This window comes from Bufo bufo, chromosome 1 (genome assembly GCF_905171765.1).
Source record: "Bufo bufo chromosome 1, aBufBuf1.1, whole genome shotgun sequence".
NCBI lineage: Eukaryota > Metazoa > Chordata > Amphibia > Anura > Bufonidae > Bufo > Bufo bufo.
Genome location: NC_053389.1, coordinates 296,307,163 through 296,330,426, shown reverse-complemented (window position 1 = coordinate 296,330,426; position 23,264 = coordinate 296,307,163). Strand labels below are relative to the sequence as shown.

Below are 23,264 nucleotides of genomic sequence, written 5' to 3'. Positions count from 1 at the left end.
AAAGGCGTCATCAATAAGTAATTTGAGTCTCCCCATAAAAGCAAATTTAGGGTCCGCGTCCAAAGGTCGATATACATCGGCATCGCTCAGCTGTCTTTTAATCTCTGCCATGTACTTGGTGGTGTCCATTACAACTATGGCCCCACCTTTATCAGCCTTTTTGATTGTAATCTCCTTTCTCTTACTTAGTTCTTTCAATGCCCTGATGTCTCCCTGACTCATATAATTTTTTTAAATCTTTTTAAGGGAGTTGTCGCACCTCTATCTGAAGGGTTGTGATATATGGTTTGGGGACGTCTCCTTTAAATATGAGAAGAGGGAGTACCCCCATGTATTGTGTTTGAATAATGGAGCCCCGACCACTGGTTATAGTATATGACCTGGAGCAGTATGAGTAAGATTAATGTAAAGTTTTCCCTTATAATGCCAATAGGTGTGGATTAACAACGGAAGCACTGCTCTGGAAATAGTTAAACTTTCTATATAAAATGGTTTTGGAATAGATCTACCACTAACATCTGGTCTGTGAGCCCAGCACCATGGTAAAAATGGATTTTGAGCAGTATAAATAGGAAGTGATTGATGGTATTTCTGCAGAGTCAGCGATAGGCAGAGCATGCGCAGGAACGGTGTGGGCAATTCCCTGAATACTAGTCACCTCTGAATGAGCGACTGCGCAGGCGCATAGTTTCCATAGAGACGCGGTGTTATGTATACACACGCGCCCGGCGCGCCTGCGCACTGGATCTGAAGGCACGCCGAAGTAAGCGCGCTCGATACGGGAGCGCAGAAGAGATCGGAACCACAGGAGGAGAATTATGCCCACCAGGTTTCCTAATTAATGTAAGCACATATATATGGTGATTGTATATGTATATAAGATTTGATGAGCGTTCACTATGAGTTGAGATGATGATATTTACTGATGTTGGGGGAGGAGCTCAACTGCATCATGTGATTAGTATTGGATGGTATAAATGTTGCACCTCATTTATTATGTACACTGCTTGAAAAAGACCACACCGGTCGAAACGTCGCTGTGATTTGGTGATTAAACGTTGGAATGATGACGACACGAGAGTGCCGTGGTATATCTTCTTTTTTGTATTTGCTGTGACGGGGTGCTACGGACTGGCACCTGACACCGCGGGCACCACCACTGAAGGATCCAACTGTTGTGCTGCTACATCTCCCTTTCTGGAGTTCCCATACGCCATTCTTGATCCCCTGTACAGTGTAGTGGGCTGTGCCTAATTTATTACGAGGTACATAATTCTACCAGTAACTCAAATCCATACCAGCTAGGATCTGGTGTAAACTTGAGCCATAACTTACGGTATGCCAGTTTCTGGTGTAAGTTATAGTAAATATGGTAGGCCACAGTAGGCTCTGGCCTGTCCCACTAAGCTTCGCCCCTTTTTTCCACCATTTTAGTAAAGTAGCAAAAAGCTCAAAAAGGCACAAATTATGGAGCGTGCCATAATTTGTGACTTTTTAACGTCACAATAGTCCTGTAAATTGGCTTGATAAATGCAATTCAGTGTTCTTTCCTTTTTCATTCTGTTACTTCCAATCAAGAACCAATCTCACTTTTTTTCAGCGTCATTTTCGTGTTTAGCAGCTAAAAATTATATAAGGTCAGTTAATTATGTCTCCTTTACAAAACCTGTGTTGAACGGTATAATTACAGCTTAATTATTACTCTAAAATGTGGGGAAAAACAAGAAGATCGATGTGGTCAAGTTTTTAAATGGTTCTGTAGATATCAGTGTTTAGTGTATCTAATACTTACCAGTGTGTTTTAATATTATTAGAATTATATATTACATAGTCTTTATTTTTTAGCCAGATTTGCATTGTTTTTTATTTTAGGCTGACGACTTTGAAAACTGTAAACAAAAGTCTCTTTCTTGCATAAATGATGAAGTGATGAAAACAAGAAAGCTTTTATCAGAAATAAAAGATGAACATATCGAATGCCTTAAGGAGCTTTTATCAGCAAAGGACTTTTTACAGTGGGTGAGAGAAGAATTGGAAGGTACTGTACACTTTAAATTTCTTGGTAATTTAGTAATTATTTTCACAGTTTTCAATAGTATTATTGACTGCTGGCAGTTTTGCATTGACAATCCATATCATTTTCTATTTTGTTTTAGATGTCAATGAATTAAAAGTGTTTGTTGACTTGGCCTCAATCTCTGCTGGTGAGAATGATATGGATGTAGATCGCGTTGCCTGTTTTCATGATGCAGTTCTGGGTTATTCATCTTTACTATACGAACTTAATTCAAATTCTGGTTTTGATGACTTAATGGCATGTTTGCAAAAACTGTGGAAGGCTTTAAAAAGTGACCGAAACCTCTCCAAAAAGTTGGTAAGTGTATCATACTTGTTTATAGAATAGTGGTGTGTGAGTCTGAGAGAACAAGATGAATGGTTCAGATAATAGGTGAATAAGCTGTTGCTATGCCAATATAAGTTTAATGGGTTTCTGTTGTTTCGTAACACTTTAGACAACTTTAGCCCCTGTATTGCAGAGAGAGTAGAAGTCTCAGCACCCAATAAAGGCAAATGACAGGTGCACTTTACAGAAAATCTCCCTAAAAAAATATTAACTTTCTTATGTTTCGCTTGACATTATTAGGGATCATTTACCTACAGAATTGAACATGTTTGAATGGGTCTGAATCTAATCTGAAAAAAAATGCGGACCAAAACTATGGTCGTATGTGCATGAGGCCTAATAGTGAAGTTTAAGGTGTACTGATTTATATAGCTGTTATTTAACAGTCTACTAAAAGCGTGACAACTCGCAAAATTTTATCTGACAAATACTGCCAGAACTGTGAATAGGACATGTTGTCTCTATAATGATGACATGTTACCTGAAGGTGTCCTCCTGTGGCTGTAGGCTCCTATAATGTTCCGTGCAGTGACAAGGGTTTAACATCCTGTAGCCACTGTATGATGATTGTGTGATCATCCCTCGGGTAATCAGCGGCACTTGTACAAGGGCAGATCATACTAATGAGCATTCCTACGGATGCTTGTTAGTGATAACATGGCTGACCCTCTCCAGGTCTAATATGGCCTGAACTTTATGAAGATAGTAACTGATATCTAAGGGTCCCAGCAGAGGGGCACCCTGCAATTAACTCATTGGGCAACCCTTCTAACAAAAAAGTTTTTGTGATACAGTTTAACAACTGACTAAATGTTTCTAATTCTATTTGTGTAGAGAGACTCTGCTCGCCACATAGAGTGGTTGAAAACTGTGAAGGAAAGTCACGGATCAGTGGAATTGTCCTCGCTGTCATTAGCAACTACAATAAACAAAAGAGGGATATACGTAATCCAAGCACCCAAAGACAACCAAAAGGTGATTATTCCGAAACTAAATGATTAGCATGACTTCACATTTCAACCATATTAACCTGTCATGAAATGCAGGATATTTAACTGTACTTCACTTTACATTTAGTCAGTAGGTTAGTTTCCAGACAATATCACAATCAGGAGTCAAAATCTTGTGACACGTCTGGTCAGTTAAGGTTTTATTACTTTATATGTTAAATTACTAATATTACAATACGTTCTACAATTGTACAGATTACCCCAGACAGTGTGATGCAATTGAATCTCCAAGAAGAAGGAGACAGCAGGATAAATGAACGTAGTTACAACCTAGAGGAGTTGAAGGAATTACTGAATAAACTTATGCTTATGTCTGCGAAAGGAGACCAGAGCAATCAGGAGGTTGAAAAGTTTTCAGAGGTAAGATAACAAAAACATGAATGCTAGTTAAGGCTGCACAATGCAGCTTTTTTCCTGCAACTTTTTGAAACATTGGCGCACAACTTACAAAGGATTTGCAGTGGATTTTTCTTTTCAAAAAATCAGGTGAAAGCAATAGAAGAATTGCTAGTTATGCAAAATCATTTTGTTGTCTTGTTTTTACAATGGGGAGGAGGTTAGTATGAATTTTAACAAATTATCCCTGGTGGTCTTTTATGTTTTTTGTGATGGTGGGTTTCCCTTACAGACTTACTTGTTGATGCCACAACAAGATTTTTAATAGAAGCCAGTTTATGGATATTTAAAAATATATATATATATACATAAAAGGGGTTGTTCGGGCTTTTAATATTGATGACGTATCCTCAGGATAGGTCACCAATATCAGATTGGCGGGGGTCCGACACCCGGCACCCACGCCGATCAGCTGTATGAGGAGACTGTATGTGCCGTCTTTCTTCCTGTTCACCGCTGCTGTCTATGGCAAAGCAGCAGCAGAGTAGGAAGAGAGAAGGGAGATGGCATGAGCACACTGCGCACGCCTTCCCTTCATACATATGATCAGCAGGGGAGGGGGCGGGTGTCGTATCCCTGCCGATCTGATATTTTTGACCAATCCTGAAGATAGGTCATCCATATTAACAGCCCAGACAACCCCTTTTAAGGGGTTGGCCACTTCCTGGTTACTGTTGACCAATGTGTTTGTAAGATGACTATATGGCACTTACTAATACAGTGATCCTCAAAATACAATGGACTCAGGATATAATATTTTCAACATACTGTACAATAGTCTTTCCTGAGCTATCGTAAGTTGAAACTAGACTTAACATAAAATGCCACTAGTTGTCTAGTTGTTCCTCTGTGCAATACAGTGTGGTACTATATGTTCTGTACTGCCCTCTGTCTGTGCCAGGATGAGCTGTTCCTTTGGATGCCAAGTGAGGGTGGCTCTATATTATTTTTCTGGTGCACAGTGTGCATACAGGAACTTGAAAAAGCTTAATCTGTCTTAAATATTTGCTTATTTTCTTAAATATTCATTTTCTCTTTTGGGTTTTGGAACCAATTACTAGTTTTCCCTAGGCTCAAGTTAAAATTAGTGTTGAGCGAATCAAAGCATCTGAAGTTTAGGAAAAATTCACTTTGCAACTAATCCGAATTTCCTCACGCTTCGTGGTAACAAATCATTTTTTTTCCAAAAATGGCGGCTACACGTGTTACAAAGTAAAAGTAAGAAACTCGGGAATGCAAGATCACCCATAATGCCATGCAGACAGACAATCAGCAGCAAGCCAAGCCCCTGTGATGTCACAGCCCTTTAAAAGTCTCATCCCGCATGGTCTCCGCCATTTGATTGTGAGCTGAGCATAGGGAGAGATGTGACAAGCGCTGGGGACAGTGTTGATAAAAGCTTTCAATTGAAGAATATTGGATAGGGAGAGTGCAGGGACAGTGTAGGGAGATTGTAGGGAAACTTTTTACAAAATTTAGGGAGAGCATAGGGAGACTGTAATGACTGTAATCTGAAGCTGAAGGGATCCACAGGAGACAATGCAGTTTTCCTCAATCCCTGTGTAGAGCACAGAGCTATCTAATTGAACAGTGTCCTCCTTGTTTAATAAGGCCTTGATTCTCAAATTGGGGTGAATAAGCTGTCTAGTTCTACTGTTATTGGGGTATACACCTTGTTTAATAGATAAGCAATTCTATTAGGCATTGATTCTCAAATAGGGGTAAAAAAGCTTTCTAATTTTACTGTTATTGGGATATCCACCTTGTTTAATAGATAAGCAATTGTGTTACACCTTGATTCTCAAATTGGGGTGAATAAGCTTTCTAATATTACTGTTATTGGGGTGTCCACCTTGTTTAATAGATAAGCAATTCTATTAGGCTCTGAATCTCAAATATGGGTACATAACCTGTATACTACTACTGTTAGTGGGGTGTCCACATTGTTCAAGAGATAAAAAATTCTATTACACCTTGATTCTCACATTGGGGTGAATAACCTGTCTTGTTCTACTGTTATTGGGGTGTCCACCTTGTTTAATAGATAATTCTATTAGGCCTTGATTCTCAAATTAAGGCGAATAACCTGTCTTGTTCTGCTTTTATTGGGGTGTCCACCTTGTTTACTACATAAGCAATTCTATTAGACCTTGATTCTCAAATTGGGGTGAATAAGCTGTCTAACTCTACTGTTATTGGGGTGTCCACCTGCCTGTCACAGTAACTGTTCACCACTAGGAATGAGAGAACCCGAACTGTATAGTTCGGGTTCGTACCGAATTTTGGGGTGTCCGTGACACAGACCCGAACCCAAACATTTTCGTAAAAGTCTGGGTTCGGGTTCGGTGTTCGGCGCTTTCTTGGCGCTTTTTGAAAGGCTGCAAAGCAGCCAATCAACAAGCGTCATACTACTTGCCCCAAGAGGCCATCACAGCCATGACTACTATTGGCATGGCTGTGATTGGCCAGTGCAGCATGTGACCCAGCCTCTATTTAAGCTGGAGTCACGTAGCGCCGCACGTCACTCTGCTCTGATCAGTGTAGGGATAGGATGCAGCTGCTGCTGTTAGGGCGAGATTAGGCAGTGATTTACTTACTGAAGTGATCGATATACAGCTGTGTATCATACAACCTCTGCTATTCAATTGCTCACTGTTTTAAGGCTGCCCAGAGCGTTTTTCAGTCACTTTTTTCTGGGGTGATCGGCGGCCATTTTGTGTCTTGTGGTGCGCCAGCACAAGCTGCCACCAAGTCCATTTTTAACCATCAATAGTGTGTTTTTTTTTTGCTATATCCTACATCAGGGGCTTGGCTGTGCTTGCTATTTTATTGAGGGGTAAAATACAATTGCCAAAATAGCAGTACCCTAAATCTGGTGTTTCAGCTGTGGCTAGCCAATTCTAATACTGTCTGCTGTCTGCCGAAGCACAGTTTTTGTTCTGGGTTGAATACAATTCCCAACTTAGCAATTCCCTAAATAATTGTTTTCTGCTGTATCAGGCCAAGTTTAAATCTATCCATAAAAGGGTATATTACATTGAAGGTGCTGATAGGATCATCCTCAATAACTTCACACGCTACCGTGTATTTCCAAGTCTAATTCTGTCCGTAAAAGGGATACCTGTCATCCAGGGCTAAATACTAGGCATACAATTCATATTCAGCTAAATCTGTCGTTACTGCTGTGCCTGTATTAGTGTAATACGGTACCTAAATAGATAGCCAGATAGTGTTAGGTCCCTGTAAAAAAAGGCCTGAATTTGAATTCAATACATTGGGCCAAATAATTTTTTTATTATTGTGGTGAACGGTAACAATGAGGAAAACATCTAGTAAGGGACGCGGACGCGGACATGGTTGTGGTGGTGTTAGTGGACCCTCTGGTGCTGGGAGAGGACGTGGCCGTTCTGCCACAGCCACACGTCCTAGTGAACCAACTACCTCAGGTCCCAGTAGCCGCCAGAATTTACAGCGATATTTGGTGGGGCCCAAGGCCGTTCTAAGGATGGTAAGGCCTGAGCAGGTACAGGCATTAGTCAATTGGGTGGCCGACAGTGGATCCAGCACGTTCACATTATCTCCCACCCAGTCTTCTGCAGAAAGCGCACAGATGGCGCATGAAAACCAAGCCCATCAGTCTGTCACATCACCCCTATGCATATCAGGGAAACTGTCTGAGCCTCAAGTTATGCAGCAGTCTCTTATGCTGTTTGAAGACTCTGCTGGCAGGGTTTCCCAAGGGCATCCACCTAGCCCTTCCCCAGCGGTGGAAGACATAGAATGCACTGACGCACAACCACTTATGTTTCCTGATGATGAGGACATGGGAATACCACCTCAGCACGTCTCTGATGATGACGAAACACAGGTGCCAACTGCTTCGTCTTTCTGCAGTGTGCAGACTGAACAGGAGGTCAGGGAGGAAGACTGGGTGGAAGACGATGCAGGGGACGATGAGGTCCTAGACCCCACATGGAATGAAGGTCGTGCCACTGACTTTCAGAATTCGGAGGAAGAGGCAGTGGTGAGACCGAGCCAACAGCGTAGCAAAAAAGGGAGCAGTGGGCAAAAGCAGAACACCCGCCGCCAAGAGAGTCCGTCTGCTACTGGCCACCGACATCTAGGACCGAGCACCCCAAAGGCAGCTTCAAGGAGTTCCCTGGCGTGGCAGTTCTTCAAACAATGTGCTGACGACAAGACCCGAGTGGTTTGCACGCTGTGCCATCAGAGCCTGAAGCGAGGCATTAACGTTCTGAACCTTAGCACAACCTGCATGACCAGGCACCTGCATGCAAAGCATGAACTGCAGTGGAGTAAACACCTTAAAAACAAGGAACTCACTCAGGCTCCCCCTGCTACCTCTTCTGCTGCTGCCGCCTCGGCCTCTTCCTCCGCCTCTGGAGTAACGTTGGCACCTGCCGCCCAGCAAACAGAGGATGTACCACCAACACCACCACCTCAGTCACCAAGCATCTCAACCATGTCACACGGCAGCGTTCAGCTCTCCATCTCACAAACATTTGAGAGAAAGCGTAAATTCCCACCTAGCCACCCTCGATCCCTGGCCCTGAATGCCAGCATTTCTAAACTACTGGACTATGAAATGCTGTCATTCAGGCTGGTGGACACAGACAGCTTCAAACAGCTCATGTCGCTTGCTGTCCCACAGTATGTTGTTCCCAGCCGCCACTACTTCTCCAAGAGAGCCGTGCCTTCCCTGCACAACCAAGTGTCCGATAAAAACAAGTGTGCACTGCGCAGCGCCATCTGTGGCAAGGTCCACCTAACCACAGATACGTGGACCAGTAAGCACGGCCAGGGACGCTATATCTCCCTAACTGCACACTGGGTAAATGTAGTGGCGGCTGGGCCCCAGGCGAAGAGCTGTTTGGCGCACGTCCTTCCGCCGCCTAGGATCGCAGGGCAACATTCTTTGCCTCCTGTTGCCTCCTCCTCCTACTCGGTTTCCTCCTCCTCTTCTTCCACCTGCTCATCCAGTCAGCCACACACCTTCACCAACTTCAGCACAGCCCGGGGTAAACGTCAGCAGGCCACTCTGAAACTCATATGTTTGGGGGACAGGCCCCACACCGCACAGGAGTTGTGGCGGGGTATAGAACAACAGACCAACGAGTGGATGCTGCCCGTGAGCCTCAAGCCCCGCCTGGTGGTGTGCGATAATGTGCGAAATCTCATCGCAGCTCTGGGACTAGCCGGTTTGACGCACATCCCTTGCCTGGCGCATGTGCTGAATTTGGTGGTGCAGAAGTTCATTAACAACTACCCCGACATGTCAGAGCTGCTGCATAAAGTGCGGGCCGTCTGTGCGCTCTTCCGGCGTTCACATCCTGCCGTTACTCGCCTGTCTGCGCTACAGCGTAACTTCGGCCTTCCCGCTCACCGCCTCATATGCAACGTGCCCACCAGGTGGAACCCCACCTTGCACATGCTGGACAGACTGTGCGAGCAGCAGCAGGCCATAGTGGAGTTTCAGCTGCAGCATGCACGGGTCAGTCGCACTGTGGAACAGCACCACTTCACCACCAATGACTGGGCCTCCATGCGAGACCTGTGTGCCCTGTTGCGCTGTTTCGAGTACTCCACCAACATGGCCAGTGGCGATGACGCCGTTATCAGCGTTACAATACCACTTCTATGTCTCCTTGAGAAAACACTTAGGGCGATGATGGAAGAGGAGGTGGCCCAGGAGGAGGAGGAAGAGGGGTCATTTTTAGCACTTTCAGGCCAGTCTCTTCGAAGTGACTCAGAGGGAGGTTTTTTGCAACAGCAGAGGCCAGGTACAAATGTGGCCAGCCAGGGCCCACTACTGGAGGATGAGGAGGAGGTGGAGGAGGATGAGGATGAAGCATGTTCACAGCGGGGTGGCACCCAACTCAGCTCGGGCCCATCACTGGTGCGTGGCTGGGGGGAAACGCAGGACGATGACGATACGCCTCCCACAGAGGACAGCTTGTCCTTACCTCTGGGCAGCCTGGCACACATGAGCGACTACATGCTGCAGTGCCTGCGCAACGACAGCAGAGTTGCCCACATTTTAACGTGTGCGGACTACTGGGTTGCCACCCTGCTGGATCCCCGGTACAAAGACAATGTGCCCACCTTACTTCCTGCACTGGAGCGTGATAGGAAGATGCGCGAGTACAAGCGCACGTTGTTAGACGCGCTACTGAGAGCATTCCCAAATGTCACAGGGGAACAAGTGGAAGCCCAAGGCGAAGGCAAAGGAGGAGCAAGAGGTCGCCAACGCAGCTGTGTCACGGCCAGCTCCTCTGAGGGCAGGGTTAGCATGGCAGAGATGTGGAAAAGTTTTGTCACCACGCCACAGCTAACTGCACCACCACCTGATACGGAACGTGTTAGCAGGAGGCAACATTTCACTAACATGGTGGAACAGTACGTGTGGAACAGTACGATGGTTCGGCCCCATTCAACTTCTGGGTCTCCAAATTGTCCACGTGGCCAGAGCTAGCCTTTTATGCCTTGGAGGTGCTGGCCTGCCCGGCGGCCAGCGTTTTGTCTGAACGTGTATTCAGCACGGCAGGGGGCGTCATTACAGACAAACGCTGCCGCCTGTCTACAGCCAATGTGGACAAGCTGACGTTCATAAAAATGAACCAAGCATGGATCCCACAGGACCTGTCCATCCCTTGTGCAGATTAGACATTAACTACCTCCCCTTAACCATATATTATTGTACTCCAGGGCACTTCCTCATTCAATACTTTTTTTATTTTCATTTTACCATTATATTGCGGGGCAACCCAAAGTTAAATGAACCTCTCCTCTGTCTGGGTGCCGGGGCCTAAAAATATCTGACAGTGGCCTGTTCCAGTGTTGGGTGACATGAAGCATGATTCTCTGCTATGACATGAAGCCTGATTCTCTGCTATGGGACCTCTCTCCTCTGTCTGGGTGCCGGGGCCTAAAAATATCTGACAATGGCCTGTTCCAGTGTTGGGTGACATGAAGCCTGATTCTCTGCTATGACATGAAGCCTCATTCTCTGCTATGGGACCTCTCTCCTCTGTCTGGGTGCCGGGGCCTAAAAATATCTGACAATGGCCTGTTCCAGTGTTGGGTGACATGAAGCCTGATTCTCTGCTATGACATGAAGCCTGATTCTCTGCTATGGGACCTCTCTCCTCTGTCTGGGTGCCGGGGCCTAAATATCTGACAATGGCCTGTTCCAGTGGTGGGTGACGTGAAGCCTGATTCTCTGCTATGACATGAAGCCTGATTCTCTGCTATGACTTGAAGCCTGATTCTCTGCTATGACATGAAGCCTGATTCTCTGCTATGGGACCTCTCTCCTCTGTCTGGGTGCCGGGGCCTAAAAATATCTGACAATGGCCTGTTCCAGTGGTGGGTGACATGAAGCCTGATTCTCTGCTATGGGACCTCTCTCCTCTGTCTGGGTGCCGGGGCCTAAATATCTGACAATGCCCTGTTCCAGTGGTGGGTGACGTGAAGCCTGATTCTCTGCTATGACTTGAAGCCTGATTCTCTGCTATGACATGAATCCTGCTTCTCTGCTATGGGACCTCTCTCCTCTGTCTGGGTGCCGGGGCCTAAATATCTGACAATGGCCTGTTCCAGTGGTGGGTGACGTGAAGCCTGATTCTCTGCTATGACATGAAGCCTGATTATCTGCCATGAGACCTCTCTCCAATTGATATTGGTTAATTTTAATTTATTTTATTTTTATTTTAATTCATTTCCCTATCCACATTTGTTTGCAGGGGATTTACCTACATTTTGCTGCCTTTTGCAGCCCTCTAGCCCTTTCCTGGGCTATTTTACAGCCTTTTTAGTGCCGAAAAGTTCGGGTCCCCTTTGACTTCAATGGGGTTCGGGTTCGGGGCGAAGTTCGGGTCGAGTTCGGATCCCGAACCCGAACATTTCCGGGAAGTTCGGCCGAACTTCTCGAACCCGAACATCCAGGTGTTCGCTCAACTCTATTCACCACCAGAAAGGACTAGCTATTCATGCTGCTGCAATGCACAGTGATGCACACCAAGATACACTCTCCCTGCAGGTAGGAATATAGCTGATCTAACATGCTTCGTGACTAATTAATTGAGGTGAATTTCTTGAAAACATTTGGTGCAGCGCAGTGGCGGATCCAGAGCCTGGTCTCGGGAGGGGCACTTCCAGATTATTTTCTGTCCGCCGCCACAAAACAATGGTGCTTATAGAACAGACTACACAGTGTAGAGGTATACTGTAAATTGTGTGGCACAGTGTATGCTATATGTGTATAACAAACATATTTCACATGAAAACTTACAATTACTTGGCTTGGCCCTTGGGGATCTCGGACACCACTTCAACACTTGGCTGGGGGGCTCGGTGGAGCTGATGTTGTGTTTTATCCTAATGAGAAAGGTTTCATAATAAGGATTTGGAGAAGGGGCAGAGGGATAGCAGAGCAGGGAGAGGCTGGTGCTGCTACTAGGGAGATCATACCATGGGGGAGTAATAAAGCCCCCCCTAGTAGAAATAATTCTCCTTATAATGTGACAGTGCAAAAAATACCCCCTTGTAATGCCCCCAGTTGAGCTAATGTCCCCATAGTGCCCCCATAATGTGCCAGTATAAAATACCCCAATATAATGCCCCCAGTAAATGCCTCCATAGTGCTCCTCTCCCCCTTCCTCCTAGTGCCCCCCATAATGTACCAGTATAAAATGCCCCAGTAGATGCCCTCAGTCCCCCCCATAATTTGCAAGTATAAAATACCCCTTCTTAGTGCCCCCGTAGATGACCCCATAGTACTCCTCTCCCCCCTTCCCCATAGTACCCAACATAATGTGTCCCAGTATAAAATTCTACTGTACAAAGCCCCCCATATAAAATACCCCTTCTTTGTGGCCTGAGTAGATGCCCCTATAGTGCCCCCAATCATGTGCCAGTAATAAAAGCACTCCCACCCAATCATGTGCCAGTAATAAAAGCACTTCCCCAATCATGTGCCAGTAATAAAAGCACTCCCCCCAATCATGTGCCAGTAATAAAAGCACTCCCCCCAATCATGTGCCAGTAATAACAGCCCCCCGAATCATGTGCCAGTAATAAAAGCCCCCCAATCATGTGCCAGTAATAACAGCCCCCATTATGTGCCAGTAATAGCCCCACATTATGTGCTAGTAATAACAGCCCCCCATTATGTGCCAGTAATTACAGTCCCCCCCATTATGTGTCAGTAATAACAGCCCCCCCATTCTGTGCCAGTAATAACAGCCCCCCATTATGTGCCAGTAATAACAGCCCCCCCCCATTATGTGCCAGTAATAACAGCATCCCCCCATTATGTGCCAGTAATAACAGTCCCCCCATTATGTGCCAGTAATAACAGCCCCCCCCATTATGTGCCAGTAATAAGAGCCCCCCATTATGTGCCAGTAATAACAGCCCTCCCATTATGTGCCAGTAATAACAGCCCTCCAGGGGCATAGCTAAAGTCTCATGGGCCCTGGTGCAAAAGTTCAGCTTGGGCCCCCCTTCCTCATTGCTTTGTGGCAAGGGGTAGAGAAGCACATAGTCTTCATGCTGCGCACTCCCACTCCCCTCCAGCCAGAGGTGTAACTTGACCAGTATGCATTTTCTATAATACTGGTGTCTTCTTATGCACCACAACGGTCTTTGAGCCCCCTCAGGCTCCGGGGCCCGGTAGCGACTGCTACCTCTGCACCCCCTATAGCTACACCCCTGACTATGTGATTATCAATATAGGCATGCAAGCAAAGGGCCAGTCCGAGTCTGTGTAGGCGGATCCAACTTGACAGAAGGCAAGGGCAAAACAGGTAGTCAGGGGCCAGTGATACCACAGTGCAGCACAAAATACTGCCGCCCCCACTGCAGTAGAATTCAGGAAGGCACCTGGTGCTCCTAGCATTAAATAATGCTGACAGCACCAGAGTGTTATGTACCCATCCAACGGCTGTGAGGAGGGCTTGGGCGGCCCCCAGGGGTAGGCAACCTCCGGCACTCCAGCTGTTGTGAAACTACAACTCCCAGGAGTCATAATTGCTCTGCTCTTAGAACTGCTGGGAATTGAAGTTCGACAACAGCTGGGGTGCCGAAGGTGGCTGACCCCTGATGTAGGGTCTGTGACAGGTCTGCCCCTCCCCCCCCCCCCCCCCCCAACGAGTTCTAACCAGGAGCATGATATGATGGCGGTTAGGGCTCATGCACACAGCTTTCAAATATATATAATGAAAGCGATAATTGGGAGGAATATGCGGTGACAGGCCATTGCTGAAATACATGAAGCCCATGGGGGCACTCGGGAAAGCGGCATTTGATATTTGCCATTCGGTGTTCTTGGAAAGGAGGGTGACCACTTTTTTGCGCGCAGTAATGGCGGACATATTGCTTAAGACTCATAGTCATTGGTTATTATTTTTTAACTTTTATTTTTGAAGAAAATTTTCCACAGCTCACAGATAGAACATTTTCCCTCAGAGCCTATGTTCATTTTTGAGGGCTATTTTCCCTCAGCACAGTTCAGTCATTAATCCCAATTCATCCCTGTTTACTAAAACTTCCCCCGACGTTAGTCTCCACACCTCCCCATTGACTGCGACCTTCATCTGTATTATAAAGTACTGTAGAGGGCCCAGCCAGAGGCTTTCAAAACTCACCTCGCGCCGCAAGTCCGCACAGTCACTGCCGCCTGCTGCTTCTGAGTGTCTGACTGGGAGGGATCCGGAGATGCACGGAAACCACGCCTCCGGGCGGCTCCTCCTCACTCTCCTCTGACACACGTGAGCTGCCTACTGCGCTCCCGGCACTATTAGATCACATTTTGAATAGGAGGCGGTGGGGGGGGCCGTGGGCCCCCCTGGCTCAGGGGCCCGGTCGCAATTGCGACCGCTGCGACCCCTGTAGCTATGCCACTGCAGCCCTCCCATTATGTGCCAGTAATAACAGCCCTCCCATTATGTGCCAGTAATAACAGCCCTCCCATTATGTGCCAGTAATAACAGCCCTCCCATTATGTGCCAGTAATAACAGCCCTCCCATTATGTGCCAGTAATAACAGCCCCCCCATTATGTGCCAGTAATAACAGCCCTCCCATTATGTGCCAGTAATAACAGCCCTCCCATTATGTGCCAGTAATAACAGCCCTCCCATTATGTGCCAGTAATAACAGCCCTCCCATTATGTGCCAGTAATAACAGCCCCCCCATTATGTGCCAGTAATAACAGCCCCCACCCATTATGTGCCAGTAATAACAGCCCCCACCCATTATGTGCCAGTAATAACAGCCCCCACCCATTATGTGCCAGTAAGAACAGCCCCCCCCATTATGTGCCAGTAAAAGTATTTTATATATATAAAAAATATATACTTGCCTCCTTGGCAGCGATGCGATGCAGGCCTCTCCCGGCCTGTGTCCCGTGCTGTACGGCTTAGGCGGCGTGATGACATCATCGCACCGCCTGCGCCGGCCTCTGATAGGCTGCCGGCCTAGTGCCGGCAGCCTATCAGAAGAACAGGGAAGGGACACACCTCTCCCCTGCTCCTCCGCACAGCCTTCTGTATCGCTGTCCTGAGGACGGCGATACAGATGACTATGGAGATGAGCGCTTCCACAATGGAAGCGCTCATCTCCCTGTGCCCCGCCACCTCCACCTCTGAGCAGCTCGGAACCGCCACTGGTGCAGCGTCCTAGTCAAATTTTTGAAAACTTTGCTCATCTCTAGTTACAATGGTTTTAGATTACAATGGTCATCCCTGAACCAGTTAATATTGTAACTTGAAGGACCCCTTTTGTTGAAATTCTGTGCCATGTTGTAAATTTCATAAGGTATGGCCCCTTGTTGGCCAAGTATTTTGGTCTTGTCCATAAAATGGCTGCTGATGGAAGGACATGTGACCAGGCAAATCATATGATGTCTCCTCCATTCAAATACATTGCAACTGCGATCTCCACTTGGACTGTTGGGAGTTTAGTGCAGGTTGTATGTGAGTGTATGCGACTAAGTGTGACACCACAGAAGACTTGCCTAACAATGGTGCATACCTTGTTGATATTCTGTACCATTTCCTATATTTCAAAAAGTTTATATTAGTAAATGCTATATAGTCATCTTATATACACACTGGTAAACAGTTGCCAGAAAGTGGCCAATTCTTTTAATATTCAGCTTCTTATACATTACAGGCCCCTTTACACTGCCTGCCATTGGGGCAGATAGTCACTAATGAGCATTCGTATGAACGCTCGTTAGTGATAATCATCTGGTGTAAAGGTGTGGCCACACGTTCAGGTTTTTGCATGCAGTTTTGAAAGACAAATTCAGGAGTGAATCATAAAAGGAGAGAAAGTATAAAGGACAGATATGGCTTCTCCTGTTCTTAGAAGTCACTCCTGGTTTTATCTTCCAAAATTGCATCAGGAAACCTGATTGTGTGGCTGTACCCTAAAGGTGCCACCGATTACGGTACCTGATGAACGAGCGAAAGGGAGACTGCATGCATGCTGAAAACATAGTTAAAATATAAGCAGGCAATAAAGAGATGAATCCACGGTGCAGTTTTTTTCTGTCCTGCTCGGCTTGTGTGACAGGTCTCTCCCTATACACAGTGAGATTTGTCAATGAAGCCGTGCAGGGCACACCACGACGTGAGTAAAACATTACTCTCTGTTGTGAGCCAGCATATTAAACATGGTTTTGGCAGCATCAACCTGTCGAGAAATATATGTATTGATTTCTTTTTTTTCTTTTTTTTACCAGATTTTTTCCAATGTGCAGAGGCTGTCCAGATCATTTATTTACCTATATTTAGCTGGAAATATGTTATTTAGAACTTGGAAGGCAGAAATTTACTGTTCAGATGATGCTCCAACTGGAATTTGCATGAGATTTGATGTTAATGGTATTGACAAACTGGAAGAACATGGACCTCCTACGAGTCTACTTCCAGATATCTGCAGCACAATGGAGAACTTGTTAGAAAAGTGGTTGGAATTCATGAACCAGAAGAGGTCTCAGCTTTACTACCTAAACTATTACACAGCTGAACAGTTGGTTTTCCTGTGCCAGGAATTTCAGAGAAGAGATATCAGCGAGGAGGCACTTGTAATGTTGTCTTTTATTAAACCCCAGTGTCAAAAAATTTACACAAAGTCCTGTTACACAGAGACTGGATCTACTGGGGTTTGTCTAAACAGATTGAGTTTTGCATTAAAATTTGCAAACTGTGCCAACGTGTTGGAGAAGCTTGAAATAGTTTGGGAGCATTCTATGAACTATATGAATTCACTCTTCCCAGGGTGCTTAGATTTAGATGTTCTAGGTAAATGCTTGTCCTCTTTAGCAAAACAAAATGATAAGTGGGTTTTGCGCAAGTTTCATCCCAGTTTACGTGAAGGTTGTCCCAATTTGGTTTTATGTCCCTCATCCCAGATCTTGTCCTGTGCTCTGGCAATCTATATGTACAGCTTTACTGAGACTTTACCAACTTATGATGAAGTGTTACTGTGCACACCTCAGACTTCATTTGAAGAAGTTGCCTTGTTTTTTAGAAGGTGTCTAACACCAGGTTACAATGGCAAGAAGATTTACAGTTTAATCTATGCAGATGAACTTAACTATGATACAGCATACAAATCAGAGCAGCTATTCCAGCAGCTGCAGGCACGAAGTAATGATCATTACCATCTAGTGATCATATGTAATTCGGATCGAGAGCATTGCTATATTCCCTCTGTCTTCAGCCAGAACAAGGTGCACATGATTCCTCATGCACCCCTTGATAACATACAGCGTTATCTACATACTCATTTTGCTGTTGATCGTACAGCTGTTTCCGCTGCTCACGTATTTCAGAATGGACTTAATGCTGGAATTGTGTCATCCAAACGAGCAGGAGTGGGTAAGTGGAATTTGGATTTTGTATTAATCATCTATTGCTGGGGTGCTTCTTTAAAATTTAGCGCTGATGTGGCTAAGGTGCCCTCCGTATACTGTGCAAAATTCATGGTGCCCCCTCGCAGAGCGGGATTTATCTATTGTAAATTTTTCCATTGCGATCTAGTAATGATTGTAGTTATTTGCTAATTTTCTGTTTCTTCCAGGAAAATCTCTGTATGTAAAAAGGCTTTATCAAAAGCTTGTGTCAAGCATCACCACTGAGAGGCCAGTTCTTAAAACAATCCGGCTTATTAACCCTGAGGTGGATGAAAATAAAGTATTAAACACTTTGCTGCCTTTTCTTGACGTCAGATTGAAGAATTGTCCTATTATATTCCACATTGATGTTACATCTTCTGTAAGTACTTTCACCTTTATAGGAATACTAGCAGCAGGACCCGGCTTCGCACGGGTATATTTCATTTATTTCATTTAATGTTTGTGTGTGTCATTAAAAGATATCGACAGTATCCCCCATAACAGTGACCTCTACAGCACCCCGCCCCTTAACAGTGACCTGCACAGCCCCCCACCCCTTAACACTAACCCCCCCACAGTGCCCCACCTCCTTATAATGTGACCTCCATAGCAGCCCACCCCCTTAACTTTGACCTTCACAGCAGCCCACTCCTTTAACAGTGACCTCCACAACACATCACCCGCTCCCCTAACAAAGACCTCCACAGCATGACATTATTGTTTTTAATTAACCGTATATAAAACCCCACAGAATTAGTATACACTTAAGGTCATGTGAGTTACATCAGCCTCTACAACAACGTTGGATAAGCGTCACAATCAAAATCATATTAACGCACACATAAGCTGACTTAGGGTACTTTCACACTTGCGGCAGAGGAATCCGGCAGGCAGTTCTGTCGCCGAAACTGCCTGCTGGATGCGTCAAAACGTATGCAAACTGATGGCATTTTAAGACTGATCAGGATCCTGATCCGTCTTACAAATGCGATGAAATGCCGGATCCGTCTTTCCGGTGTCATCCGGAAAAATGGATCCGGCATTTATGTTTTTCACATTTTTTTCGGTCTGCGCATTGTGGTATTTTGAATGCCGGCACTAATACATTCCTATGTAAAAAAAATTCCGGATCCGTCATTCCGGCAAGTGTTCCGGATTTTTGGCCGGAGATAAAACCGTAGCATGCTGCGGTATTATCTCCGTCCTGAACAGTCAAAAAGACTGAACTGAAGATATCCTGATGCATCCTGAATAAATTGCTCTACATTCAGAATGCACGGGGATAAAACTGATCAGTTATTTTCCGGTATAGAGCCCCTAGGACGGAACTCTATGCCGGAAAAGAAAAACGCTAGTGTTAAAGTACCCTTATACCAAGAATGTCCTTCGTTGCATATAGCAACCAATCAGAGCTCATATTAATGACCTGTAGCAAAATAGAAGCTAAGCTGTGATTGGTTGCTATATGCAACCTGATGAATATCCAGGCTAACTGCCACAACAGACAACAGACAATGGCTCCTGTAGTTTGGCAGTTAGGTTACTAAGCATATTTTTTTTACAAATAATTGGAAAGCGCGGGGTGAAAATTTCCACAAAAAAAATAGAAACATAGTCTATGACGTTCCCCGAGTCACAGGAGGTGGCTGTGCAAAATTTTATGATTGTAAATGCGACTGTGTGGTATCCCTTTAGTGGACATGCATACATACACTCAGCCTTATATATTAGACTAACAGAAGAACCCGGCTTTGCACGGGTATATTTCATTTAATGTTTGTGTGTGTCGTTAAAAGATATCGACAGTATCCACTATAACAGTGACATCTACAGTACCCCGCCCCCTTAACAGGGACCCCCACAGCAGCCTGTCCCCTTACTTTTGACCTTTACAGCAGCCTGCCCCTTTAACAGTTAGTTCCACAGCACCCCACCCCCTTGACAGTGACCTCCACAAGGGCCTGCTCCCTTAACAGTGACCTCTACAGCACCCGTCCCTTAACACTGACCATAGGTTACAATCCACTTAGCTGACCCCCACCATTCCCGGCCCCCTTAACAGAGACCGCCACAGGGACTGCCCCTTTAACAGTGACTGCCACAATACCCCTCTCCCTTAATGTCACGGCTGAGGATGGGGGAAATCCTCAGCCGTGCGATGCCAGAAGATGTAAAGCGGCTCGGCCAGGACAACAGGATTAGGGAGCAGGTCACCTCCTAACACATCCCTAACCTGACCCTAACTCCTAGCTGCATGGGCCGACCTTGAAGGTAGGAGAGCCCATGCTCAGGAACCTCGGATCCCTAACTCACCCTCCGTCCGGTCCCTGAACTAGGAGTCAGGGTAAGACAGCCTGTTCCTTCTGAACACGGAGGAACAGGGGTCTCACTGGCCAAGCTGCAAGGAATGGGGGAACACATACAACATACAGATATGACAGGCAAACTAAACAAGTTCCACACGTACCTGTCACAGCCACACTGACTGGAACCCATGCATGCACTACTCATGTCCACAGAACACAAAGGGACATAGCACACATAACACACAGGTAACCAGGAAATCCATAGTTGCACAAAACAGGAAACAAAGGGAAACATCAACTGAACATCATGCAATAAAGTTCACAGATAAAGCTATGACCACAAGGGTGGCCCCCACTGGCAGGTGATATACACAGGAGGCTGCTCCAGCTACACATGGCTGAAGCAACCCACTGAGACATGCCAAACACTGAGGCTTTATAGGCCTAAGAGGCCACACCCACACAGACACACCCAGTGTCTCACACACACAGAAAGGGAGTTAACCCTTCCAACACCAGGGAAGGGAAAACACCACTTAAAGGGTCCAAACGAAGGTCACACTGTGGCTGTTGCCGCAGGCAACGACATGGGTGGCTACCATGTCCTGGGAGTCAGCCCGAAGGCCGGGACACTGCCACCACATGTACACACTAACCAAACGTTGCCACGGGCAGCCACAGTGAAGGGAAGAGTCCTAGTGCACACACAACATTAACAAAGTGCACACAGACATACAACGTGCATAACATACACACAATAAAACTAATACAGAACAGGAGAAAGAAAAGAAAGAAAATGCTTTTTAAAATGTAAAGGTGCTGTGATGATACTATCGGCAGTAAACTGGGATATGATTCCCATAAGTGCGTCCTGAATTGCTTTGGGATGATTCCCTCTAACGCCACCTAAAATATCACTGCTGCCACATAGAGTGTTCAGGGATAACCTTATATATATCGCTGGGGAAGGAGTCCCTATTTTCGCCACTCTGAGTGCAGCCGCTGCCGCTAGTGCGTCCAAGTATAGTGAGTCTGCAGATCTCACTACTCAGACGCAGTATCTATCATACACCTGATTTAAAAAATCAAGCTAGAGCTCCCCCAACATGTTTCGCCACTAGATGTGGCTTCATCAGGGGATGGAGCTACTGTCAACACGAGTGCTTCGTAAGTAGATGCTTATAACTGCTAGGGGTGGGCTGTTAGGCATCCTCTGCCCAATCCCTGCTCAGAACTCGTGTGGCAGCATGATCATCCTATCCGGTACCTTAGAAGCTTCTCTTCCATCATATATTCGCGTCCCCCCTTCAAGTGCGCATGCGTCAGAACTTAGAAGATTTTTCCTCCCTTATTCCTCCATATACCTTTTGCGCATGCGTCAATACTTCTATTCGAGTCCTATTCGGCAACATCTACTGCGCATGCCCCCATACTTAGAGATTTTTTTGTGTGTCTCTTGCTCTCCGGTATAGTTCCAGATGTCTATTGGGCATGTGTGAATACTCTACCTCCGGTTCTTTTTCTTAGGTCACTAGTGCGCATGTCTTGGGACATAGATTATTAACATTGCCTTTGCAGTTCGTCCCACATTCTTTGACATACCCTCTCTGTGTGTAAGGTTGCGCATGCTCTCTGCTTTTTAATCTAGGTAGGGTATCCACGCATGCGCCGGCACTTTGAAATTTATATCTCTGTTATATTTGCAGCTCGACTTGCCTGGCAATTTGAGTTTTGCCACCTTGTTCTTCTTCATATATCCCTGTTTATTTTAAAGATGCACGGTCAAGGTGTAATAGAACTTTATATGCATACTATTTATGATATTCTTCATGTATAGCTATACATCTTTTATATGGATTATTTTTACACAATAGATTCTACAACATTTCTAGTGCTGAATCGGGTCACAATTCACGGGTACCACTATATATGCTCCAAGAGCCTGTATTGATGTCAAGTTATATCTAATAGTACCTTGATAGGGACACAATGTTATGGCTTGTCTGCTGTCCATATATATATAGGGGCTTAGTTCTTACATAACTTTAGTTGTGCAATTTAATATCTTCTTATTATTCATTTTCTCCTCAATTTTTACCAGGAAGGGAGAAGCGTTTTTTACAAGATACCGGAAAGGATTGATTTCCTCCTTCGTTTTCTCCAGGTAAGTTAACCTTATATTTTTATTTTTCCTATTCTTTAATTATTTATATCAATATTCATTCCAATATTTCTACATTCAAGAAATAAATTGTCCCTATAGTTTCATTGGCTAATAGCGTTATTATATTAACTAAGGGATTATTTTGAGGTCTTTTGTTGGTATACTCTTTCCTTTTTCCTGCTTTTGCAGAGAAAAAAGGGAGGAAAACATCTATTTCCTATTTTTATTTTTATAGTCAGATAAAAGCCGTAAAGGAGAACCCTTCATTTAGTCCTTGTGGACTCATTGTGTCCAATCTGTGTATCCACCTAGCCTCGCTCTGCAACAGTTTTTTATCAAGGCTACCTCCTCTTGGTCCTAGAAATATTTTCTCTATACCCCAGAAGCGCAGTACTGTACTCTTGTTGTTATGAAAGTACTTAATGTGTCTTGCTATTGCTGTGTCTTTACCTGTTTCTATGGTACTTAGGTGGCCCGATATTCGACGTCGCAACTCCTGTGTGGTCTTGCCCACATAGAGTTTTGGACAAGGGCAAGAAGCTAGGTAGATCACTCCTTGTGTTTTGCAGGTGATCAGTTGCCTTATCTCATACTCCTTTTTATCCACAGGGTTAACATATTTCTTGATGCGTGGAACAAACCTGCAAAAGGAACAGTCCCCGCATGGAGCTGATCCACGGTATTTCTCAACTCTTCTGCCGGATTTGGCTCCTTCTTCCATGAGGTGGCTATGGACCAGTTGGTCCTTAAGATTGGGACCTCGTCTGTATGTAACTGACGGATTAATGGTAAGTACCATATTAAGGTCTCTGTCTGATCTTATTATATGCCAATGTTTTTTTAGAATACTGTAGATTTCATTATTGTATCCATCGAAGGTCCCTATGCATCTGATGGTGTCATTTCTTTTAGATGGTGTATCTTTTAAAAGATCTTCTCTCTTTGTTTTATTAGCTCGATTATATGCATTTTTCAAAGATCTTTTGGGGTAACCCCTTTTGCTGAACCTTTGAAGCAGTTGTTGACTCTCCCGGGAAAAGGAGGCTTCATCCGAGCAGTT

At 45.2% G+C, this 23,264-nt stretch overlaps 2 protein-coding genes across 2 annotated transcripts in view; both read left to right on the top strand.

Moving 5' to 3' along the window:
• The window catches only part of LOC121005804 (E3 ubiquitin-protein ligase RNF213-like), a 407,639-nt gene extending 390,516 nt beyond the window's left edge, over window positions 1-17,123 (top strand). The window contains exons 20-25 of the mRNA XM_040438594.1: window positions 1,873-2,038; window positions 2,157-2,374; window positions 3,239-3,379; window positions 3,610-3,774; window positions 16,577-17,071; window positions 17,115-17,123. Coding sequence (XP_040294528.1) covers window positions 1,873-2,038; window positions 2,157-2,374; window positions 3,239-3,379; window positions 3,610-3,774; window positions 16,577-17,071; window positions 17,115-17,123 — 1,194 coding nt within the window. The remainder of the gene's footprint in view (window positions 1-1,872; window positions 2,039-2,156; window positions 2,375-3,238; window positions 3,380-3,609; window positions 3,775-16,576; window positions 17,072-17,114) is intronic.
• Window positions 17,124-17,698: 575 nt separating this feature from the next.
• The window catches only part of LOC121008305 (E3 ubiquitin-protein ligase RNF213-like), a 393,898-nt gene continuing 388,332 nt past the window's right edge, over window positions 17,699-23,264 (top strand). Inside the window, exons 1-2 of the mRNA XM_040440760.1 lie at window positions 17,699-17,717; window positions 17,920-18,113. The gene's annotated coding sequence lies outside the window, so the exon portion shown is untranslated. The remainder of the gene's footprint in view (window positions 17,718-17,919; window positions 18,114-23,264) is intronic.